This window comes from Ursus maritimus, unplaced genomic scaffold (genome assembly GCF_017311325.1).
Source record: "Ursus maritimus isolate PB19 unplaced genomic scaffold, ASM1731132v1 scaffold_11, whole genome shotgun sequence".
Lineage (NCBI taxonomy): Eukaryota > Metazoa > Chordata > Mammalia > Carnivora > Ursidae > Ursus > Ursus maritimus.
Window position 1 is genome coordinate 35,337,719 of NW_024423453.1, and position 20,373 is coordinate 35,358,091.

The following is a 20,373-nucleotide window of genomic DNA, read 5'->3' on the forward strand; positions in this document are numbered from 1 at the left end:
TAAGAGGATATTATTTTTTCTTCTAGTTACACTTTACGAAGATGATTGCTAATTCCCTTAGTTCTTTTTGGGGATGGATGTAAAAAGAGGAGAATGTCGTATTTTTGAGACAGTCGAGCACCCTCTATGTGTGGTGACCTTCTAGTAATGCGCAGTTTTTGTCACAACAGAAACAACTACAGTCTCCTTTTTCAAAAGTTTTAGGTAAAAACAGATGTGTTTCTTAGGGCATAGACTTCAGTGACTGCAGAGACACCCATCTCTCCCGATACCAGAGAGAGAGAGGGAAAGCCAACTACTTAAGAAAAACAAAATTGAGGTGAAGGAACTTAGGCTAGCACATTGGTCATTTTCAGATACCTTATGTTTACTAATCCAGAATTTTTGGGGAAAGCATCCATCTCTCAATGCGAAAAGTTACAGGGAAGTAGCATTTGTCCTTAAATTTTTGCATTCTCCCTAGATGAAGGCCTGAGATTCCGGAGTTGTTCTTGAACTTGACCCTGCTAGTTTATAATATGCTGCATTTTAACTATACCCCAGTGCTGGTGAGAGAAACCATTACACCAAAAGAGCATATGGATTTGATAACCCACCCTGGAAAATCAAGGACATCTGGGTTTTTTGCTGTAAACATTTTTTTTTTTGAAATTCTAAACATAAAGCACTGGTCCAATTCATTAACATTTTGGAATGAATTTAGTTATGATATGTCATAGTAGAAATGGATTGTGGGTTTTTTGTAGTTGAAAAAAATCAAAATTTTCACGTTATCAGTGAAAACCACATTAGAAAGAAATGAAAATTGAATTTATTTTAAATAAGCTTGGTAGCAGGTATTGCAGCAGAGAAAATGCCTCAAAGATGTCAAAATGCGTTTTTAAGAGTTAAAAGAACCACATGCCTTGGAAGTTGTTTGCTGCTATCTAAAATATCCCTAAATTTTTATATACTCTACCTTATTTATTTGAGCTGGCCATACAGTTTTAATTAGTTTCACTGTGGTCGAATTACCTTCATTAAAGCAGAGGCACTCCGTGGCAAGACGAACAGCAGCCTTATGTACCACCGATTTCCAACATAAACTATAATTCATAAAGGCCAACACAACTCTTTTCTTTGTAGCTGGGTAACCATTTATGTTTGAGGTGAAGATGTTAATATGGAAATTTTGTGAGCTGGGAAAGAGGACGAATGCTATCATTCTAATTTATGACCTTTCATATAAGGCCAAATGTAAAGGCAACTTCAATTGTTTTATATCTCAGGGCCAGCACATAGCAGATGTATGAAATTTGGAGTGTTAGACATAAACTTTTATTACCAAATTATAAATAATTTCTCCCACTTATAATGTTCACCTTTCAAGTTCATCTTGATTAAAATACAAGGGCAGCGTCACACCGATTTCACTGAATTTTACAGCTGAGAGAGGTTTTCTAGAGTTCACAGCGGAGCATAAAGCATCAGGGCATTTGGAAGGCTCCCCTCACAGGAATTCAGACCATGAGCCCATCTCTTTTGAAATTCAAAATGATGGTCAGTGAAGTCTGAGCATGTATTTAAACATCTCAAACATTGCATCTGAAACCAAGTGCCCATGACGTAGAATGTATCTTTTCTTTTGATACAAATAAAAGGCACACTGCCTTTCCTGGGAAATCTGTCCAACAGTCAATGAGGTCATGTTCCTTCTCAGAGCATATAGCAATATGGTGCTGAATAATAGAGACCTTGGCCCCACCCTTATAGAACAGACAGTTTAGTGAGGGAGGAAACACACAAACACACACACACAGACTCACAAAGTGATGTAACTACAGCATTTACAAGTGGTACAAGGAAGAAGCCTAGTGTACTATGATCATGAACAAAAGGAGGAGCCTAATCTAGTCAGAGGGATTAGCAAAGCTTTCTCTAAGGAATTTATGCACGAGCTGAGACCTAAGCATCCTTAGGAGTTGGCCTGGTGAAGAAAATGGGACTGGGCTCCAAATGATGAGGCCAGGTTTAGGGCTGTTACAAAAACCCAGAAGATGATAAGGTTTGAATTATTTGAGAAGAAGGAAGAATGGAAGGGAGTGACAGTTTTATGCCCATGAGCACAAGAGACAAGGCATTGGCTCCATTTAGGTAGAGAATTGGAACTGAGACCCCTGCATAAAAGTGGGATGTTTAAAAGGCTACATTGTAAAGAAGGAGAAGGAGGAGGGGGAGGAGGTGGGGGAAGAGGGGGGAGAAGAAGAAATACGACAACTATAGAACGTCTTTCTTCTCATCTTCTTTAACAAGTAATTTTCACATCCCATGAGAAAAGATAGTTAATAGTGGTCCAGATACCCCAAACTAGGATGTGAGAGGTTAGGTGTTTTAATTGTCCAGTCTGAATGTCCAGGATAGGTCCAGGTGCATGCCACTACTTCATACCAAGTAATGCATTGCTGGAACAAGACCAGCCAGTATTCTTAGAAGCATAACACTGATTAGATACTAAAATCTGCTTTGGAAACTGTTGGCCAATCCAATTCCATGTTTATATCTATCATTATCAGCATCAGCATAATACAATTAAGCCACCTATCCACAGTGTTGTTGGGTGTTTTATAAAATAAGCTAGACATGATAACTCTCTTATGAGGACGAAACACTGAAGAACAGTTTTTTAAAGGCATAGGACTATAGACATTTGGAACAAAGAATGATATGGCAAGAGTTCACCTTAGTATTTTATACCAACATTTGCCTATTTTGAGACTCATAACCTCAAGAGAATGAGAAGACAGACAACAGACTGGGAGAAAATATTAGCAAAAGAACATATTTGTTCTTTGTATTTGCAAAGTATACAAAGAACTCTTTCAGTTCAACAATAAAAAAGAATGATCTGATTTAAAAATGGGCAAAAGATCAGAAAAGACACCTCATCAAAGAAGATCTACAGATGGCAAATAAGCACATGAAAACATGCTCCACGTCATATGTCAATAGGGAATTGCAAATTAAAACTGCCAGGAAATTCCACTAGACATCTATGAGAATGGCCAAACTCCAAAACCCTGGCAACTCCAAATGCTGGTATGGATGTGGAGCACAGGGACACTGAGACATGGCTGGTGGGAATGCAAAATAGTACAGTCACTTTGGAAGACAGTTTGGCAGTTCCTTACAAAACTTAACATATTCTCACCATGCAATTCAGCAAATGCGCTGCTTGGTATTTACCCAAGTGAGCTAAAAACTTACGTCCACACAAAAACCTGCACACACAGGTTTATAGCAGCTTTATTCACAATGGCCAAAACTTGCAAGCAAACTTGATGTCCGTCAGTAAGAGAATGAACAAACCGTGGTACATCTAGAAAATGGAATATTACCCAACACTAAAAAATGAGTTATCAAAGCATAAAAAGACGTGAGGAAAACTTAAAGGCATATTTCTAAGTGAAAGAAGCCAATCTGAAAAGCCAATCTATGTACTATACGATTCGCCTTTTTGATTCTGGAAAAGGCGAAACCATGGAGGCATTAAAAAGACCAGTGGTTGCGGGGGGTTAGCGGAGAGGGGGATGAATGGGCAGAGCACAGAGGATTTTTACAGCCGTGAAAATACTTCGCATGATATGATGTTGGCAGATACATGTCATTAGAAGTTTCTCAAAACCCATAGAATGTGCAACACCAAGAGAGAACCCTAATATAAACTATGGACAGGTAGTTGGGTAATAATGTTGTGTCAGTGCAGGTTTATCAACTGTAACATCTAAGCTAAACTAAACTGGGTAAGCTAAACTAAATCTTGTCGAATTATATGTATGACTTTAGGGCTCCTTCATAAATTAATGTTCGTGTTCAGGGTTTTGAAGAACTTGAAATTAGTGTTGGACTAACATTCAGAAAGAGTCTTGCACATATTTTCTTTGTATAATAAAACATGCTAAAGAAAACCTTGTGAAACATCAAAGTTGCCTTGTGAATCAGTAAAAGCCAATTATAAGCCGCTGAGGGGATTCTGGGCACAACTGAATTTTGATAAATTTGTTGGCTTATGAAGTAATTCATGGTGCCCACCCCATTTGTCTAGTTGGGCCCTTGAATAAGGTTGCAACTACCCCTGCCGATGAACAGTGCCCTTAAAACTCCTCATTGCCCCCTGCCTACCACACCCGTCTTAATGACTCCATCCGGGTTCTGTGGCAATGGGAAGAAGGCTATGAATCAAAAAATCCTTTTTTTAAAAAAAAATAATTGAAACAACCGGTGAGGAATGTGGTACAATTTGAGGTCTTTTGTGAAGAAGGCTTTTAGAGACAGGGCTTTCTTTATATTCTATTATGTTTGTTCTTCACAGCTAATTATTTAAATGATACTCAATTTTTTTACATTATATTTTATACTGCAAGAGCTTCAAATAAATCTGCAATACTTGTTTTTTACCCAAAGTAAGCTTTTATGGAAGGATATAAGGAAATCTCTTTTTTCCACCAAATCACACGCAGTTGTTCTCTGTCCGCCATATCAATCGAAGATTCATTTCTTCAGCTAAGAGAGGTTTACAAGCCGGGAAACTCATCTTTATCGTAGGAAAAAAATTCTGCATCTTAGATCTATAACACTTAATAGGGTTAAGAATCTATTTAAAGATATTATTTCTTTGTTTATAGCACTACAAATCACAAATAGAATTAAAGTATAAGTTGTAAGTTGAGGGTATGTGTGTGAAGAAAAAAAGGAATCAAGGGTTGGTATAACAGTTTTCTTTTTCTTCGCCCTTTCCATTAATAGCAAGAATATTGAGAATTGATGCAAAATTCCAAACCAAGTTCCCATAGCAGCACCTAAATAATGTCTGCACTACCATTTCCAATTAGAATTAGATTGTAATGTAATGCAATTTATGCCATTATAATACGGAGTTACTTTAGTGATTTTAATTCTTTTTGTGGCAATTAACGTTGCCATGGAAACAATCTCTTGCTAATAATGACTTCATCTTCACGCACTTAATCAAAATCCAAAGGTGGATTTGAAGATTTGAGGCTGCCTGTTTTATTTATTTATTTGCATTAACTTATTCAGGGATCTTTCTGAATGTAGTCATTACGTTAGCAGTAAATTCCAGTTTAGTATGACTTCAAGCTATTTCTTGCATTTCTGCCTAAAGGAAATCCCGGCTAAAAGATCACTTCCAGTTTTTTTATTTTTTATTTTAGGGGTGTTTGTTTTCTGTTAAAAGGGGAAGCATCAGTGCTTTCTCCTTTGACCTCCAAAGCAACAACTTTGCCTTTCGGCAAAACGAGATTCTTGGCTTTGCGCGCGCCGCCGAAGTCGGGCCTTTTTAGGCCCCCGCAGGCTGCCGTAGCCAGGAAAGGCAATCCTGGGTTGCTGCAGAAAAGTGCCACCTGCGTCGGCAGTTTCACTTTCGATTTCGTCCGGTCTTCGGCGGAGGCCGGGCTTGTGGGGCACTTGGAGCGGGGGTTTGGATCCCGGCCACCAGGTGAGCCGGGCAGCCGCGCGGGCGGTTGGAGGCCGCAGTGTTCGGTCGCTCTGGGCGGGTGTGGGGAGCAGCAGCCCGGATCTGGGCCACGCAGGCCCTGCAAGGCGCCGGGAGGGAGCGCGGACCCCGGGAGCCCGCAGGGGGCGGGCGCCAGCAAAATGCGCTCAGCTTCTCCTGGACTCCTGGGAAGGCCGGGAGATCTGTGGTCCCCGGGTATGAGAGCCCCTCCGGAGGGGCGTCTAGACCGCGCGGGGACGAAGGGCAGCGACCTGGCCCTGCCGAGTTGCCTTCCGATCTGGTTGTTCAGGTTCCGCGGGAACCCAGACCGGACCTGCGGGCTGGGCGGGAAAGCGGGCCCCGAACGCACCGGCCGGCCTCGCCGGGTTCCTAGGGCTCCAGGGCCGCACTGACTACAGCGGGGTGGGTCAGGGCTGGACTCTCCCACCTTCCTGACTTCTCTGGTTGCCGACGCCCACAGTTGTATGGTGTTGGGTCCTATCACCAGGGCTTTTGTTGTGTAGGTGTGTGCGCGCTCGCTCCTTGTGGGTATTTTTGTTTAGGGTGTTTAGCGTTAGGATGATGGGAGATAAGCTTGGTAGTGGCTTAGTGTGCCCCTCACCCCCACGCCTTAGTAACACAGGGCTGTTGAAAAATTGAGAACGCAGGAGTTCAGTGAAGAAAGTAATATTCACTGAAACCCATTGATAATTTCTTTCTGTATTCTCGTATGTGCTGTTTTCTATTTGAGCGAAGACCATCTGTTTTATCAGTTAGCAGTCTAAGTAGTCCATTTTCCTTTAAGATTCTTACTAAGTATTATTTCTAATTTTGCATCTTTTTATTGGCTACCCAGTCTATCATTGTGTAGGTCCCATGAATTATTCATTTTTTTTTCCGACTGTGAGGCATTTAGGGTGTTTGTGAATTTTTGTTTGATTTTAGCATCCCCAGGTAATACTTTGATGAACTTTATTTTTAAAACTGTGTTTCAGATGATTTACTTGGACTAGATTCTGAGCATGGAAGTTACTACAATAGATGCTGTATTCTAGTAAGGTCTTTTTAGGTCTTCATACACATTGCCAAATTGTTTTCCGGAAAAGTTTTAGCAGTTTACATCATTCATGTAATGTTGTGCCTGTTTTCACCAAAAGTATGATAGCTCATAATATATTTCTAATACATCAACCTCTTTTTGGAATTTTTTTTTTTATGGTGGTGGTTCACATTTCCAGTTGCTTGAATTTTGTGCAGGCGTCTAGAGGATTACGCTGGTGTGTGTGTACGAGTACGTGTATTACGGAGTTGCTGCGTAGGCTGACTGAATTGTTAGAGCAGGTGATCTCGTAAGTGATCCCTTAGCATAACTCCCTTATTTTGCAGACGAGGAACCTGGCCAGGGCCTTGAGAGGTGAAATGATGAGTTCTCCAAGGCATACAGCTAAATTAAGTAGCAGAGCTGGGATTAGAATTCAGGTTTCCCGTCTCCCAAGTGAGTACTCCTTATGCCGCGTCGGGTGGTCTCGCAGCAAAACTGTGGCATACTTGTGTTCTGAGAATTTCAAAAAATGTTGGTATCACTTGGATTATTCTGTCGTGTTAGAGTTGTACCAAGTAACAGAGATTTTAATCATCTGAGGGAAGTGTAACACTGAAAAATGGGAAATTGACCATTTTCGCGACTGGGACTAGAAATCCATTACTTAGAATGGCAACGCCTTCAAGATTTTTTTTGATAGTAGTTTTCAGATTCCCTTTCTGTCAGAGTAAAATATCTACTAAGTTGTAATTTGTACTCTATCATCTGATTAGAATTGAGCTGTTCATTTTCATTTGTTGTACCTTGAACTCCTTATCAATTTAAGACCAGAGAAAATAGTGTTTTTGATTTAGGGTTTATCACAGAGTTTTTCAACCTCAGTTGACATTTTGGGCCGGGTAATCCTTTGTTATGGGGGGCTGTCCTGTGCTTTGTAGAATGTTAAGCAATACCCCTGGCCTCTATGTACTAGCACCACTCTCTTCATTTAGGACAATCCAGAATGTCTCCAGACGTTTCCCAATGTCCGCATTTGCTTACAGGAATCATTTGGGAAACTTTATAAAATGTGAGTTGCAGTGCCCCTTGCCTAGGGAGTCTGACTAGGAGTAGGCTTCAGGAATCTGCATTTAAACAAGCATCTCCGCCGACTCAGATGCCCCTGATTCGTGTACAACACAGAAGCATTTCTATTTTCTTCATCTTTCTTTTATTTGCTGGTCAATAACAGAGATATTACTACGCTATAGCCGCTTAAGTGCACAGATGATACTGTACTAGTTCCTGGTTGGGGGAGCAAGGGACAGGGATTTTCCTTGACACTGACCTTAGATGCTTTCCACCGGGTCGGCCAGTAAGCTTAGGTACCAGCGATACCATTTTCCCTGACTCTGAGAAGCTTAGAACTTACCGTGAGAGACCAGTCGCGGGAGAACTACGAACAGCCGGATGGATAAGTGGAGAGGGGTGCTGTGAGTGCTAGATTCTGGGCTGGAGTGAGAGAGGGGAGGAAGGTAGCCTCCTAGTATGTGGGGAGGAGGGATTGGTATGAAGCCTTCAGAAGAGGGCTAGGTACCCCGAGTGTCTGAGAAGGGAGATATTTAGAGAGCTGTTCTCCGTGTCTGATGCCCTCTCGGATGCTGAGGTGTTAGTCTCAAGCTGCATTTACGTGGGTTGTAATGTTATGCTTCATTGTAATTATTTACTTTTCACATTTTTTCACCCTAAACTGTAGATAATCTACAAAGAGGTAAAAGTTTATAGGTAAACACTGACGAGAAGCAAGGATTTGCATGTCTTCTGCTCAGTGACATAACTCAAAATCGTGTTAGATAGATTTCTTAACCTTTGACCATTGTGTTTCTTCGCAGGCTAATTGACAGCACTTTGTCCCTTTAGGCATTTTTCCTCCTGTGCTTTTGCTCTCCAGCTGGATCTCCCCTACATGTCCGTAGAAGTCTGCGGCCGTTCCCCACCTGTCACGGGAGCGTCTAGACATATTCCAAAGGGCAGCTTTGAAAGGGCTTAGGCTTTGGGACCAAGCCTTAGTTGTGCTTGTCACCTCACAGGGTTACCATGTGAATTGCTCGGGAATCTAACGCAGCCTGGCTTATCGTTGGATGAATAAAATTTGGTTCTTTCTCCCCCATTCTTTTACTAAAAAAAAATCTCTGCAGGGCAGTTTGCAGATGTTCTTATACTAGACCTCTCAGTAGCTTCTGGCAGAAAATATACTGCCTTTGACTTAATAGCCATTTCTGAAAATAGGTCATTTAAAACAAGCCTGAGTAGGAGTCAGGGGAGGGAGAGAAGCATAGAGGTGATTATGGCTTTAATTTTGAAGGGAGAAGTTTTATCAAGGTGACCCCGCAGAAAGGAGGCCTTTTTCCTCTTATGTGATTATGGTTCAAGAGGCTTTTCTCTCGCTTCAGAAATGGTCAGAACTGTGCCTTCTGCCTTAACCAATTTAAAAGATGAACACTTAAAATTACGTGAGCCAAGTGATGGGAAAAATTGTGATGTTGAGACCAATTTACTCGTACCAAATGGATTTATGGGCAAGTCATTAAGTAATGGGGAGTACCAAGGAAGCCTAACGAAGACGAATGTGGAAGATGTGGTCTCCTAGTGTGATGGATAAAACGCGTTTGCAGCAACCACCCCCTTTCAAATAACTTCTGGAAAAAAAATTTTTTTTTTTTTCCCCAAGAGACTTAGCAGAATGCAGATGCTCTGGAGAAAAAATGAAAAGCTTGGTAGCAGTCTTTCCTAGCAGTCTTTCCTTTCATGGCTTCCTGTCTTTTGAGGGCGAAAAGACTAGCCACAAAAAAAGCAGAGAAAGTGATAGAGGGTAGTGACAGACTGCAGCCAGCACCACCAGATGGGGACGCCGCCACGTCAGCACTAGGTGACATGGCCCACCTGCCCGCCCCCCGCGGAGAGCGGAGCCCAGGCAGCTCTCTGCTCATGACCCTGTCGTGCTCCCTGTGGCTGACACGGTGTTCCCCAGACTTGCCAGGTCAGAGGAATCTGCCGGGCGTGTGCGAACCGGCTCCCAGGTCCTGCCCCAGCGCTGCGGAATCAGAATCTCCAAGTGAGCCAGTTGATTTCGTGTTTGGGAAACTGAGCTGGCGGCTCAAGTCCAAGGTCTCTGAGCCCGCCTTGCGGTGCTTCAGGAATGTGGCCCTGCTCCTGCCTGTGGCTGCGTTTTGTCCTGGCCTGTGTAGCATCTTCTCCTCAAACCCAAGCGTGCCGTCCAGTGCCTTTGCTCAGATTTCTCTCCTTTCGGCCCCTGGGCTCCTTTGGCGTCCCACTCAGCACCGGTGTCACCCCCAGAATGCCTCTGCTCTGCCAAGCCTGTGCCAAGTGAGCTGCTTTCGCCATGTGCTGTTCTCTGCCTAATTCTATCCACACACATACAACTTCTACAAAGTTCTCCATTGACATGTTTTTGGGCCAGCTTTGGAGTGTAAGCTCTGAGGGCCCGAGGCTACCTGTGTCTTACTAGTGTTGCCCCCCTGCCCCCCCACCCCGCCTGTGCACGCGACACTCAGGCGCTAAGTTTGAAGTGTTGAACACCTTCAGGAAGAGATCGATGCTAATTGGAGCAAAGATGCGCTTTAATGGCAGGGGTGTGATCTCTGATGAGCTGAGAAGAGTCTGATCTGTGCTTTTTAAAAAGGTGAAGAAAGAAGACAAATAACATTTAAAAAAATAGCTAATACCAGCAGTTTGCCTAGGCTTGGGGTCTTTGTGCTGTCATTAACTTTTAACTTTGGACAAAGTAGTTAGTAATATTCCTGTCAACTAGATTTTCACTTGACCATGCATCTTAGTGGGGTTTTGTTTTGTTTTGTTTTGTTTTGTTTTTTAAACACAAAGTAAACCGCTAGTTTTGTCTCAGTCTTGTAGCTAGAAAGCACCATCGTGGGATTTCACATCTGATAGGAAATGCACCTGACTCATGAGCTGAGTCTCCATCAGGCCTTCAGAGTTAATAGTCTCTCTAGACCCGTTCAACCACAAAACAGCACGTGTTCAGGACATAAATAAGGCAGTTTGTAGACGAATGGGAAGATTTGTTTGTTTTTACTAAACGCATCAAGAGTATTGAATCTGTTACAGGATTTACTTTGTAATATTTTTTCTTGTGCTCAAAACAGCATAAATAAAATTGTGTGGTCTGAGTCTCGAATGAGTAGTCGTCGTCCTGAATAGTAGTTGTAACTCCAGTTATCTGCTGAGACTGTAGCTAAAAAAACCAACTGGCAATCCAGTGGGAAAGTTAAATTAAAATTTGCTGAGTAAAATAATCAGCTGATTGCATTTTAAACATCGTTCAGGCCTCAGGGAGATGGAGAGGTGGGGAATGGTCCAAAGAACAGCCCCAAGTTCAAGCGTACTTTGTGAAATTTGCATTTTCTTTTATTGAACTGAGGATGTTGACTTTTTGTGGTTAAAGAAAATTATTTTACTTAAATTATAATCACTTTTGTTTACTCACACCCTTTGAACAAGAGTTTAAATTCTTCTGGATTCTAAGTTCTTTAAGGTCAGAACCTGTGTGAACGCCCTGTTCTTGAATTTCCCTGAAAATATGTGCAGACATACATATATTTGTTTGAGAAACGAAAAGCCAGTAACCGAGCATTCTAGCTTACCCAAACTGCTTGAGCCGGCACAGATTCACTGTGAGAAGATCTCTAAACGATATTCCTGAACCTTTGTTCACATCAGGGAGTGGATAGACTTGGAGTGAATAAGCAGCAGCTGTTTATGAAAGAAAGTGTTATAAAAATTCGGATTGAAAACAGTTTGAGTTCTTGAGGAGAGTCCTTAAAATACTGTATCCATACGGATTTTTAAGTGTCGGTACCATATGGCTACTAAGTAACAGTGAGCTGAATTTGACTGAACCAAATATTAACTTCCAAAGTCCTTTGCTCTCAGTTTTTGCTTAAGGAACTACAGTTTTGTTATATTTGTTTATCAAAATATTTTGACTCAGATAACTGTTCTAGAACAAGATGAATTTTGAAAGGAGCGATTGGCAACTGTGTATGTTTGGTTTGGGTATATACTGCTCTGTCTGTATTTCAGACTCCTATTGTTGAATTTTAAGACTTTTTCTTACTAGAAGGCAACCTGTGGAATGGGGGAAAATACTTGCAAATGACATATCTGATAAAAGGTTAGTACCCAAAGTATATAAAGAACTTAATAAAACTCAACACCCCAAACCCAAATAATCCAATTAAAAAATGGGCAGAAAACACAAAACAGACATTTCTCCAAAGAAGACCTACAGACGGCCAACAGACACATGAGAAGATGCTCAGCATCCCTCGGTATCAGGGAGATGCAAAGCAGAACTCCAATGAGGTATCTCCTCACATCGGTCAGGACTAAAATCTACAACACAAGAAACAACAGGTGTTGGTGAGGATGTGGAGAAAGGGGAACCCTCCTGCACTGTTGGTGGGAATGCAAACTGGTGCAGCCACTGTGGAAAACAGTATGGAGGCCCCTCAAAAAGTTAAAAATAGAGCTACACTGCACTCCAGCAATCACAGTACTAGGTATTTACCCAAATAATACAAAAATACTAATTCAAAGGATACATGCACCCGATATTTATAGAGCGTTATCTACAATAGCCAAATTATGGAAGCAGCCCAAGTGTCCATTGACTGATGAATGGATAAAGAAGAGGTGTGTGTGTGTGTGTGTGTGTGTGTGTGTGTGTGTATGAAACAATATTACTCAGCCATAAAAAAGAATGAAATCTTGCCATTTACACTGACATGGATGGAGCTAGAATATATTATGCTAAGTGAAATAAGCCAAAGAAAGACAAATACCATATGATTTTACTCATACGTAGAATTTTTTAAAAAGGACAAACAAGCAAAGGGGAAAAAAGAAAGCAGCAAACGGACTCTTAACTACAGAGAACAAACTGAGGGTTACCAGAGGGGAGATGGGTGGGGGGATGGGTTAGATAAGTGGTGGGGATTAAGGAGGGCACTTGCTGTGATGAGCTCTGGGTGCTTAAAATAAAAACTTTAAAACAGGGGCGCCTGGGTGGCACAGCGGTTAAGCGTCTGCCTTCGGCTCAGGGCGTGATCCCGGCGTTATGGGAACGAGCCCCACATCAGGCTCCTCCCTGTGAGCCTGCTTCTTCCTCTCCCACTCCCCCTGCTTGTGTTCCCTCTCTCGCTGGCTGTCTCTATCTCTGTCGAATAAATAAATAAAATCTTTAAAAAAAAAAAAAAAAACTTTAAAACAAGACTTTTTCTTAATTATATAGAGTGTATATCTGCTCTAATTGCAATAGAGTAAATAAAAATCTCTGGCTGCATTAGCGACTTTCAGGAGCCTGTCTAAGGTTGTGATTCAGAGCACGGCCCGGTCATCCACTTACTAGCTCTGTGACCAGAGCAGGACCTCTGGGTCTCTTTCTTCATCTGTAAAATGAAGATTAAAAGCAATACCTACCTCATAAGGTAGTGAAGTTTAAATGGATTAACATATAAAAAGTGCTTAGGTAAGTGCTGGCATATAATACACTCAGATATTAGCTCTCAATTATGGTTACAGTTATTTTTAGAAACACTATTTTGGCATCAGTTTGTAAGTATGTCTACATTATATAACATAGACTTTAAAATACGACTGTTTGGATCTTGAATGTCGGTTCCATCACATTTGGGGGCACATTATTTCAGCGTTTTGTGCTTTTGTTTTCATTAGCAAAATGGGGCTATTAAGGCTTTCTTCTCAGGGTTCTTAGAAAGATTCAATGGGACCATGTTGATCAGGATCTCAGCAGCGCGCTCGGCGTAGAATAAGCTTGAGTACGTGAGGGAGGTGGCGGGGGTCGTGGGGGGCCATACTGACCGTGTGTGAGACAGTGGTGACAAGTGATTGAGAACAGGGGCTCTGTTAACACGGGGAGCCGGCCTGAAGCTGTGGCATAGGGTTGCTGTGGGATGACTGAATGAGGTCATACATTAGCCTAGGATCTGGCTGATGGTGAGCACTGGGACATCCCAGCTGTCGTGTTGTAATAGTAGTGAATAACAGTGAGTCTTCAGACGTGGTTCTTTGATTCTTGATTTCCTATAAATATGCTAAAGGCTTCAAGGCTTTTCTTGGTGAATAATTAACTTTTGTCTCTACTTTTATTGCTCCTTCCCAGATTTTTGATCAGGATTGTGAAAATGAGTCTACGGAAGCAAACCCCCAGTGACTTCTTAAAGCAAATCATCGGACGACCAGTTGTGGTAAAATTGAATTCTGGAGTGGATTATCGAGGTAATATTTTCGTGCTTTATCCTCACTGGTGCAGCTAAATGAGTAAATATGACTTAACTGGTTTTTATTAAGCTCTTAAATGTGCCCAGTAGAACAAAAAAGCATTGGTTACCAGTAGTTTTTATGCCCGTTTCTTTTTCTACCTCTGAGATGGTTCCCTTTGGAGATAGGGTGGGTAGGCGAGTGTGTGCTTCTGACTTCCGGTGTGATTTGTGCGCCTGCTGTCTCCTGTCTCCACTTTGCGACTGTTATGTGTATGTCCTCGTAATAGCCAGGATTCTCAGTCACCTCAGGCATGAATAACTGGAAACCAAAGAACATTTGGCACAACAGCATTTGTTTTTGCCGAAGTATTCAAGGTTGACAAGCAGCTATTTAGACGGTATCATTTTACAACATGAACTTCCCCCTCTTTCGGTGCGCATGCTGTCCAAATACACCTTCCCTTTCTTTTCGAGAAGGCTCTTTTTAAGAGGCTGTGACACTCCTGAAATTAACCTTGTGGGAGGAAAGGTATCAAATCCCATTTTTTAAAGTTACTGAAATCCTAATCTTCCAAAATTCAAATACATGAATTGGAACATTTCACGGGTGCAGGTTACTAATTCATTAGCAGAGTAAAGCCTTTTCGTGGTCTCTTGTCTGAATGAGGATGGTAGTCTTGAGCCTTTTCCTCCTTCCACACATGCAAACTTAAATTTTCCCAAGAATTTACTCTGTGTCCAGTGTGTGCTCATTATTTCAGTTTCCAGTTTATCTTCACATAAATCCTTTGAGATGTCTGTTTCTCCCCACCTAGTAAGGGAGGAACTAGGACTCCCAACGCAAGCTTGACTAAAAGCCTGGTTAAGAAATCACTCTGCTGTTTATGTACCCGTTAGTTTCTTGACATCAATAACCTATCTCCAGTTTAATTTGATTTTTATAGTGGAACTAACAGATTTATACTGAATACTGAGATATAAAGTCTCTACATTCCACTTCACACCCATGAACTTTTGATGAGGCCAAAGGAGATAACAGACTTCTGGGGATTTGAGCATATTCAGCAGTTGGTCAGAGTGGGAACATGTGTTCAGTGTCTTCTCAAAACCCACTTCATTGAAGAGATCAACCAACCTAGCCTGACTTTTTTTTCTCTATACTTGTTAGGGAAAATTTTTTTATCTCTAAAGGTAGTATATGTGGGGTTTTTTTCTTTCTTTCTTTTCTCTCTCTCTTTTTTTTAAAAAGAATTTCAAAGCAAATAATGGAGAAAAGTATACAGAAGAAAGCAAAGTCTCCCCAAATTCTTCCATCCAGAGATAATTCAGGCTTACCAGTCTGGACCTGTGTCCCTATAAGCATAATTTTATATCAATGGGATCAGCTGTACATACACCCTGATTTTCTTTTTCTTCTTACATGAAAAGAATGCATTCAGTTGTCTGACAATACAGAGTGTTTCATGCTGCACGGTTCTGTTTTTGTTTTTAACCAGTTTTCCTATTAATGTGCTTGTAGTGTTTGCCGATTTTTTGCTGTTTTTAAGTAAACATCTCTGCTCCTTTGACTTGTATCTCGAGCACTTGTCCTAGTATTTCTTTAGAATAGATTCCCCGGCCTAGGATTTCTGTGTTAATGAGCATGCCCAGTGGCCCTGCCCTCTGGGGAGATGGGTTATTCTTCTCTGTGTTCTCACTAACCCTTGTTTTAGCCTTGTTTTCTACGTTTCCATTCTAACTGGCAACAAGTAATAGTTTCATTTTCTTTGTTTGTTTACTAGTGAGGTCGAACAGCCTTTCACAAGGCTAGTAACTGTCATGATTAAATTTAAAAAACCCAGCTTTCTGTAGCAATTTCTCTTAAGTTTGAGGAGAACTTTGTTTTTTCTGTTATTCATAGTAGTTTATCCCTTAGAGATGGGAGGGGGTTACAATTAACAACCTCCTGGAATCTTTTTCTTAAAACAACCTTTGCTAGAAGAATAGATATTTTATTATTAGTGAATAATTCATCTTGAAATGCTTTGGGTTAACGTTCAAACAGATTTGCATATCATGTTTCGGAAGTTTCTTGCTCACTTCAGATCGTGGTTTAGATGTAAAATAATACAGTAGGAAATAAACTGGAAGTTATAGCTTAAGCTTTCTTTTGATGGGAAATAATTGTTAGTAATTGTTCATAATCTCTTCTGATTCTTTGAAATTGTTCATAATCTCTTCTGATTCTTTGAAAGTGTACAGCTTCTAGCAGAATTCCGTTAGATTAATGTCGTGTGTTCTCATTACACACACAATTTGGAAAAGGAACGTTTTTGTTTAAAGGAAAATGGAGGCAGAGGCAGGGAGTGAGGAGCATATTAACGAAGTAGAGACTAAATGAAGCTATCGACTTGGCTAATTGAATCAAACCTGTAGTATTTGTTTTTACTTGATTCTTTTTTTTTTTTCCTAGAAAATAGCACGTGATGTTAGAGACTCAGAGGCTTATATGTTTTCATCTTTTGAGAAAAATTATCAGGGCAAGTTTTGCACAATTTATACCATCTTAACACAGTTAAAAAGATTCACTCAAACAGTTTCCTTAAAAGCTCTTTAGAACGTTTTTGGCCATTTTTCTCCATTAGTCTGGATTTGGAACTATTCTAACTGTGACAAAACAGAAAGGGATGTGTTACGATGCAGTATGGTGCCCTGCCTTCTCGAGCTGCTCTTCGCGAGGAGTCGCAGCTCTCAGATGCTCTCAGAGCACCTGCTGTCTCCTCTCCTCTTATTCTAACAGACCGTGCAGACTTCCCCTTAACCCGGGAGCCCATTCATCTGCTGCGGTAGATGTTGCGAGAGAGCACGGTACATCTACCAGACCCATATTTCACCGAGTGGCCCAAGTAAGAAATGCCACTGGGAGCGAGGAGTGTCGGCCCGTGGTCATTTGTCCCTGCACAGTTGCCCACTCCCGATTTGAGCTTTCAAAGAACGGTGTTTTATTTGGAACACGCTCGTTATGTGATTTTTTTGTGAGGCTTTAGAACTCGCTGTCGTTACCACACGTCCCATGAAGCCAGTGATCGTTCGATGTGTCCCCCGCGGGCAGTACGTCCGTGACTGCGTTCACACTGTGTGCGTCTTCGCCATCGTTGGCGTAGAATGGAACCGTTGAGTTTCACTTACAGCGTGAATTTTTATTTTAAGTATGTAAGAGCTAACAGATCGCAAGGTTGTCAGTTCTGAGGTATACCCTGTAATTTTCCGCTCTTACCCGCCTTGTGTATCTTCTCTTTGACTACATCTGCCTCCAGGGGTCCTGGCGTGCCTGGATGGCTACATGAACATAGCCTTGGAGCAGACGGAGGAATATGTAAATGGACAACTGAAGAATAAGTATGGCGATGCGTTTATCCGTGGAAACAATGGTAATATTCTCTCGCTGCACAGTCGTGCGACATCTAACGGAGCTTTTTGTTTGTTTGTTTATAATCAGGATCCCCAGCAGATTTTCTCCATAATTCAAAAGTTCAGTTTTAGTTTTGCCTTGTTTATTTTTAACGTCTGCAATCTCAGATCTTCATTGTGACCCTTTTTTTTTTTTTTTAAGATGCTTCATGGAATTTTGGAATAGACATTCTCATCTTCCCTCTCTTTACTAATGAGGAACTGAGGGGTATTAGGACACCGACCCAGAGCCCTGAATACAGTTTATTAAAACCCCAACGCTGCCTCTCACGCTGTGGAAGTAGCTTGTGTTTCCCCCACTATCTTTGGTTTGCATCATTTGGCAGATAGCTTGTCCTGATTGTCCTTTTTCTCTTAAACATTCACATGCTTTTTGTGGAGGTTTGAATCCTTTCATTTGGCTAAAATGACAAAATAGGAAACATTCTAAAGTTACTCCACTTTTTAACAGCTTGTATGTTGCTATGATTATTATGGTTACTCTTAAGTACCTTGTTTAAAAAAATTATCAGTGAAGTCATATTTGAATTTCTCAGGGGGAAGGGAGAAACATCAAAACTGAGGGAATTATCCCTTGGCCCATCCCCCATCCCCACCTTTGGGCCCATCCCCCACATGGAGCTCGGGGGCTCTTCAGTGTGGATTTTTATTGATGTTCATGCTTTAGTTCTGGGTAATTTCTTCATCCCCCTTCGACAGTTGGATCTTGGCTCTGAACTAAGTATCCTGACTTTTACTGTAGGTATTCTATCTCCTGTTCTTGCAGAGCCATATTTCTTCACATCCTAGCTTTGTGTACATCTTTTGCTGGCTTTTATTCCTTCCATCATGTAGGATTTCCTCGATTTTTTTCTATTATTATTATTTTACTCCCTCCATTTACTAGAAATGTTCTGATTGTTCCCCATCTGCAGACAGCTGAGGGCAGCAGTCACCTGTGCGTGGTGACAGGCCAGATCCTGTCACATGCACACTACTTCTCGGGCTTGTCCAGTTTCCCAGGCGTGTTTCTACCGTCATTCTGATGCTTTCCTTCATATAACTTTTTCCATGATGTAATCAGTGGTAGTTACCCTTAGACTCCCAAATTCACATCCTTGTCTCTTAAAAAGGATCCTGTTTAATTTGTGCTATGTTCTTTGACCAGGATACCTCTTTATGTTCACTTTGAACAGAACTGTCAGAGTCTGAGGAGGCCTGGGGATGGGAGGGGAGGGACACCTCTGTGAAAGCCTGACCAGCGTCACCTAGTTACTAAGTTTTGTCTTATTCTGATGTACCACATAACCTAGAGTTCAGTTGGAGTGTCACAAGAGGACCAGCTGAGCAAAACTTTGGATAACACCAAAGGTTGATACTTTAAAGATTATTTATTTATTTGAGAGAGAAAGCATGAGAGGGGGGAGGGTCAGAGGGAGAAGCAGACTCCCCACCGAGCAGGGAGCCCGAAGTGGGACTCGATCCTGGGACTCCGGGATCATGACCCGAGCCAAAGGCAGTCACTTAACCAACTGAGCCACCCAGGCGCCCCAAAGGTTGGTACTTTAAAAGGAAACTTAGAATAAAGATTTTAGTATTTAAAAACAACCCAACCCCCCCCCCCAGAACTCCTCAGCTCTTGTTTATCCTGTTGTAATTAAAATAGTAAACAGCAAGTTCAGAGTTATATTGGAGAGATGGATGAAAATATGTTTTTTATTGTTAATCTGAAGTTTAGCCTGTGGTAGATTTAGTGATTTACTTTACCATAAGCAGAATTGTTATAATTATAAAACATTCTTAGATTCCAGGGATTTTCACATCCATTTTATTTTATCTGCCTGGTCACAATTTGCAGTCAGATTAGCAAACACTAGAACACGGTCCCGTAAGACGTCAAACTCAGGCCAGGATTCATGAAATCTAGTTTTTCATTAGTCCTAGAATTTATTGTGTGGTATGGAAATTCCTTTTCAGTTTGCAGAGATGTTAGGCCAAAATCTGTTTGCTTTTAAAACTTGCTGTTATGATACGTAAGCACAGGTGTTTTTCAATGTAGTTATTTTTTTCTTTCCAGTATTGTATATAAGTACACAGAAGAGAAGGATGTGAAGACACCAGGAGAACAATACTTTTCATACTTGGATATATTTTTCTATGAGATTTTTTTGTTTTGTTTTGTTCTTTTGTAACTTGTCCTGCTTCATAATAGTTGGTGATTTTTCACTGACATGCGAGTGAGAAGACTGCACAAAATCGTGGACATAGTTGTAAAGAGCTTCCTCCATATTTAAGTTCCAGGCATTTTCTTTTCCTGCTGTGTCAGTGTGCAGAACGCAAAGGAATAAAAAAAAAAGAAAGAAAGAAAATCCATTTCTCTGTATGTGATTTTTACTTATCTCAAGCAGTGTCATTTGATTGGATTTGCTTTACTCACTTGTCTGATGAAAAGATGCACATGATGAAGGTTAAACCATTTTCGAGATGTCCTTTGTCGCATCTTCTTGGGCTTGCCACACGAAATGCTCATGCTCGAGGGAGGCTGTCCTGCGAAGGCATCCAGTTTTAGTCTGAGGCTGAAAAGGGTTTGTGAGGTCAAAAGGTTCAGCCTCCGATCCTGTCACCTGGATAGAAGATAGAGCTGGGGACCTCACGGTGGCACGTCCACAAAGGCAGTGGGAATGCACATGGCGTGGGGGGGACACTCTGAAGCTTGGCCATATTCTGGTCAGCTGAGAGCGAGGTCAGTCTGCAGCCACCTTGCACTGCGTCCTGGCAGGTAGACTTGTCCGGTTTTCTTGCCTTCTCTCAGGAGCCTTGGCATCAGTGTCGTTCTCGAATGTTTATGAAACACAGGACGGGAGGAGCCAGTCCTGTACGGACATCTGTCTGGCAGCCGTTTAGATTAAAGCAAAGCCTGGACTTTGTAAACTTACTCAGGTTCCAGTTGCTTACCCGTGATTGGCGGAGAATTTCTGCTCGCCCCCCACTCAGGGAGGGGCTTTGGGGCAGCCCTTCTCGAATCCGTGCCGTGCTGGAGTGTGATGTTGTCCAGGAGCAGAGCACCGAGCACTCACGTGGCTTGGCACAAGGCAGCCCCTCTGCATTCT

General features: G+C 41.7%; 1 protein-coding gene across 2 annotated transcripts; it reads left to right on the forward strand.

Moving 5' to 3' along the window:
- Window positions 1-5,353: 5,353 nt before the first annotated feature.
- On the forward strand, window positions 5,354-19,634 carry LSM6 (LSM6 homolog, U6 small nuclear RNA and mRNA degradation associated). Of its 2 annotated transcripts, none has more exons than XM_008685448.2 (4): window positions 5,354-5,494; window positions 13,735-13,850; window positions 17,131-17,244; window positions 19,341-19,634. In XM_008685448.2, exons 2-4 carry the CDS (start codon window positions 13,757-13,759, stop codon window positions 19,373-19,375), a joined length of 243 nt encoding a protein of 80 aa, XP_008683670.1. In that variant the 5' UTR covers window positions 5,354-5,494; window positions 13,735-13,756; the 3' UTR covers window positions 19,376-19,634. The 2 variants fall into 2 exon arrangements, with proteins under 2 accessions (XP_008683670.1, XP_008683671.1); XM_008685449.2 differs by lacking the exon at window positions 5,354-5,494 and adding an exon at window positions 6,962-6,986.
- Window positions 19,635-20,373: the final 739 nt, after the last annotated feature.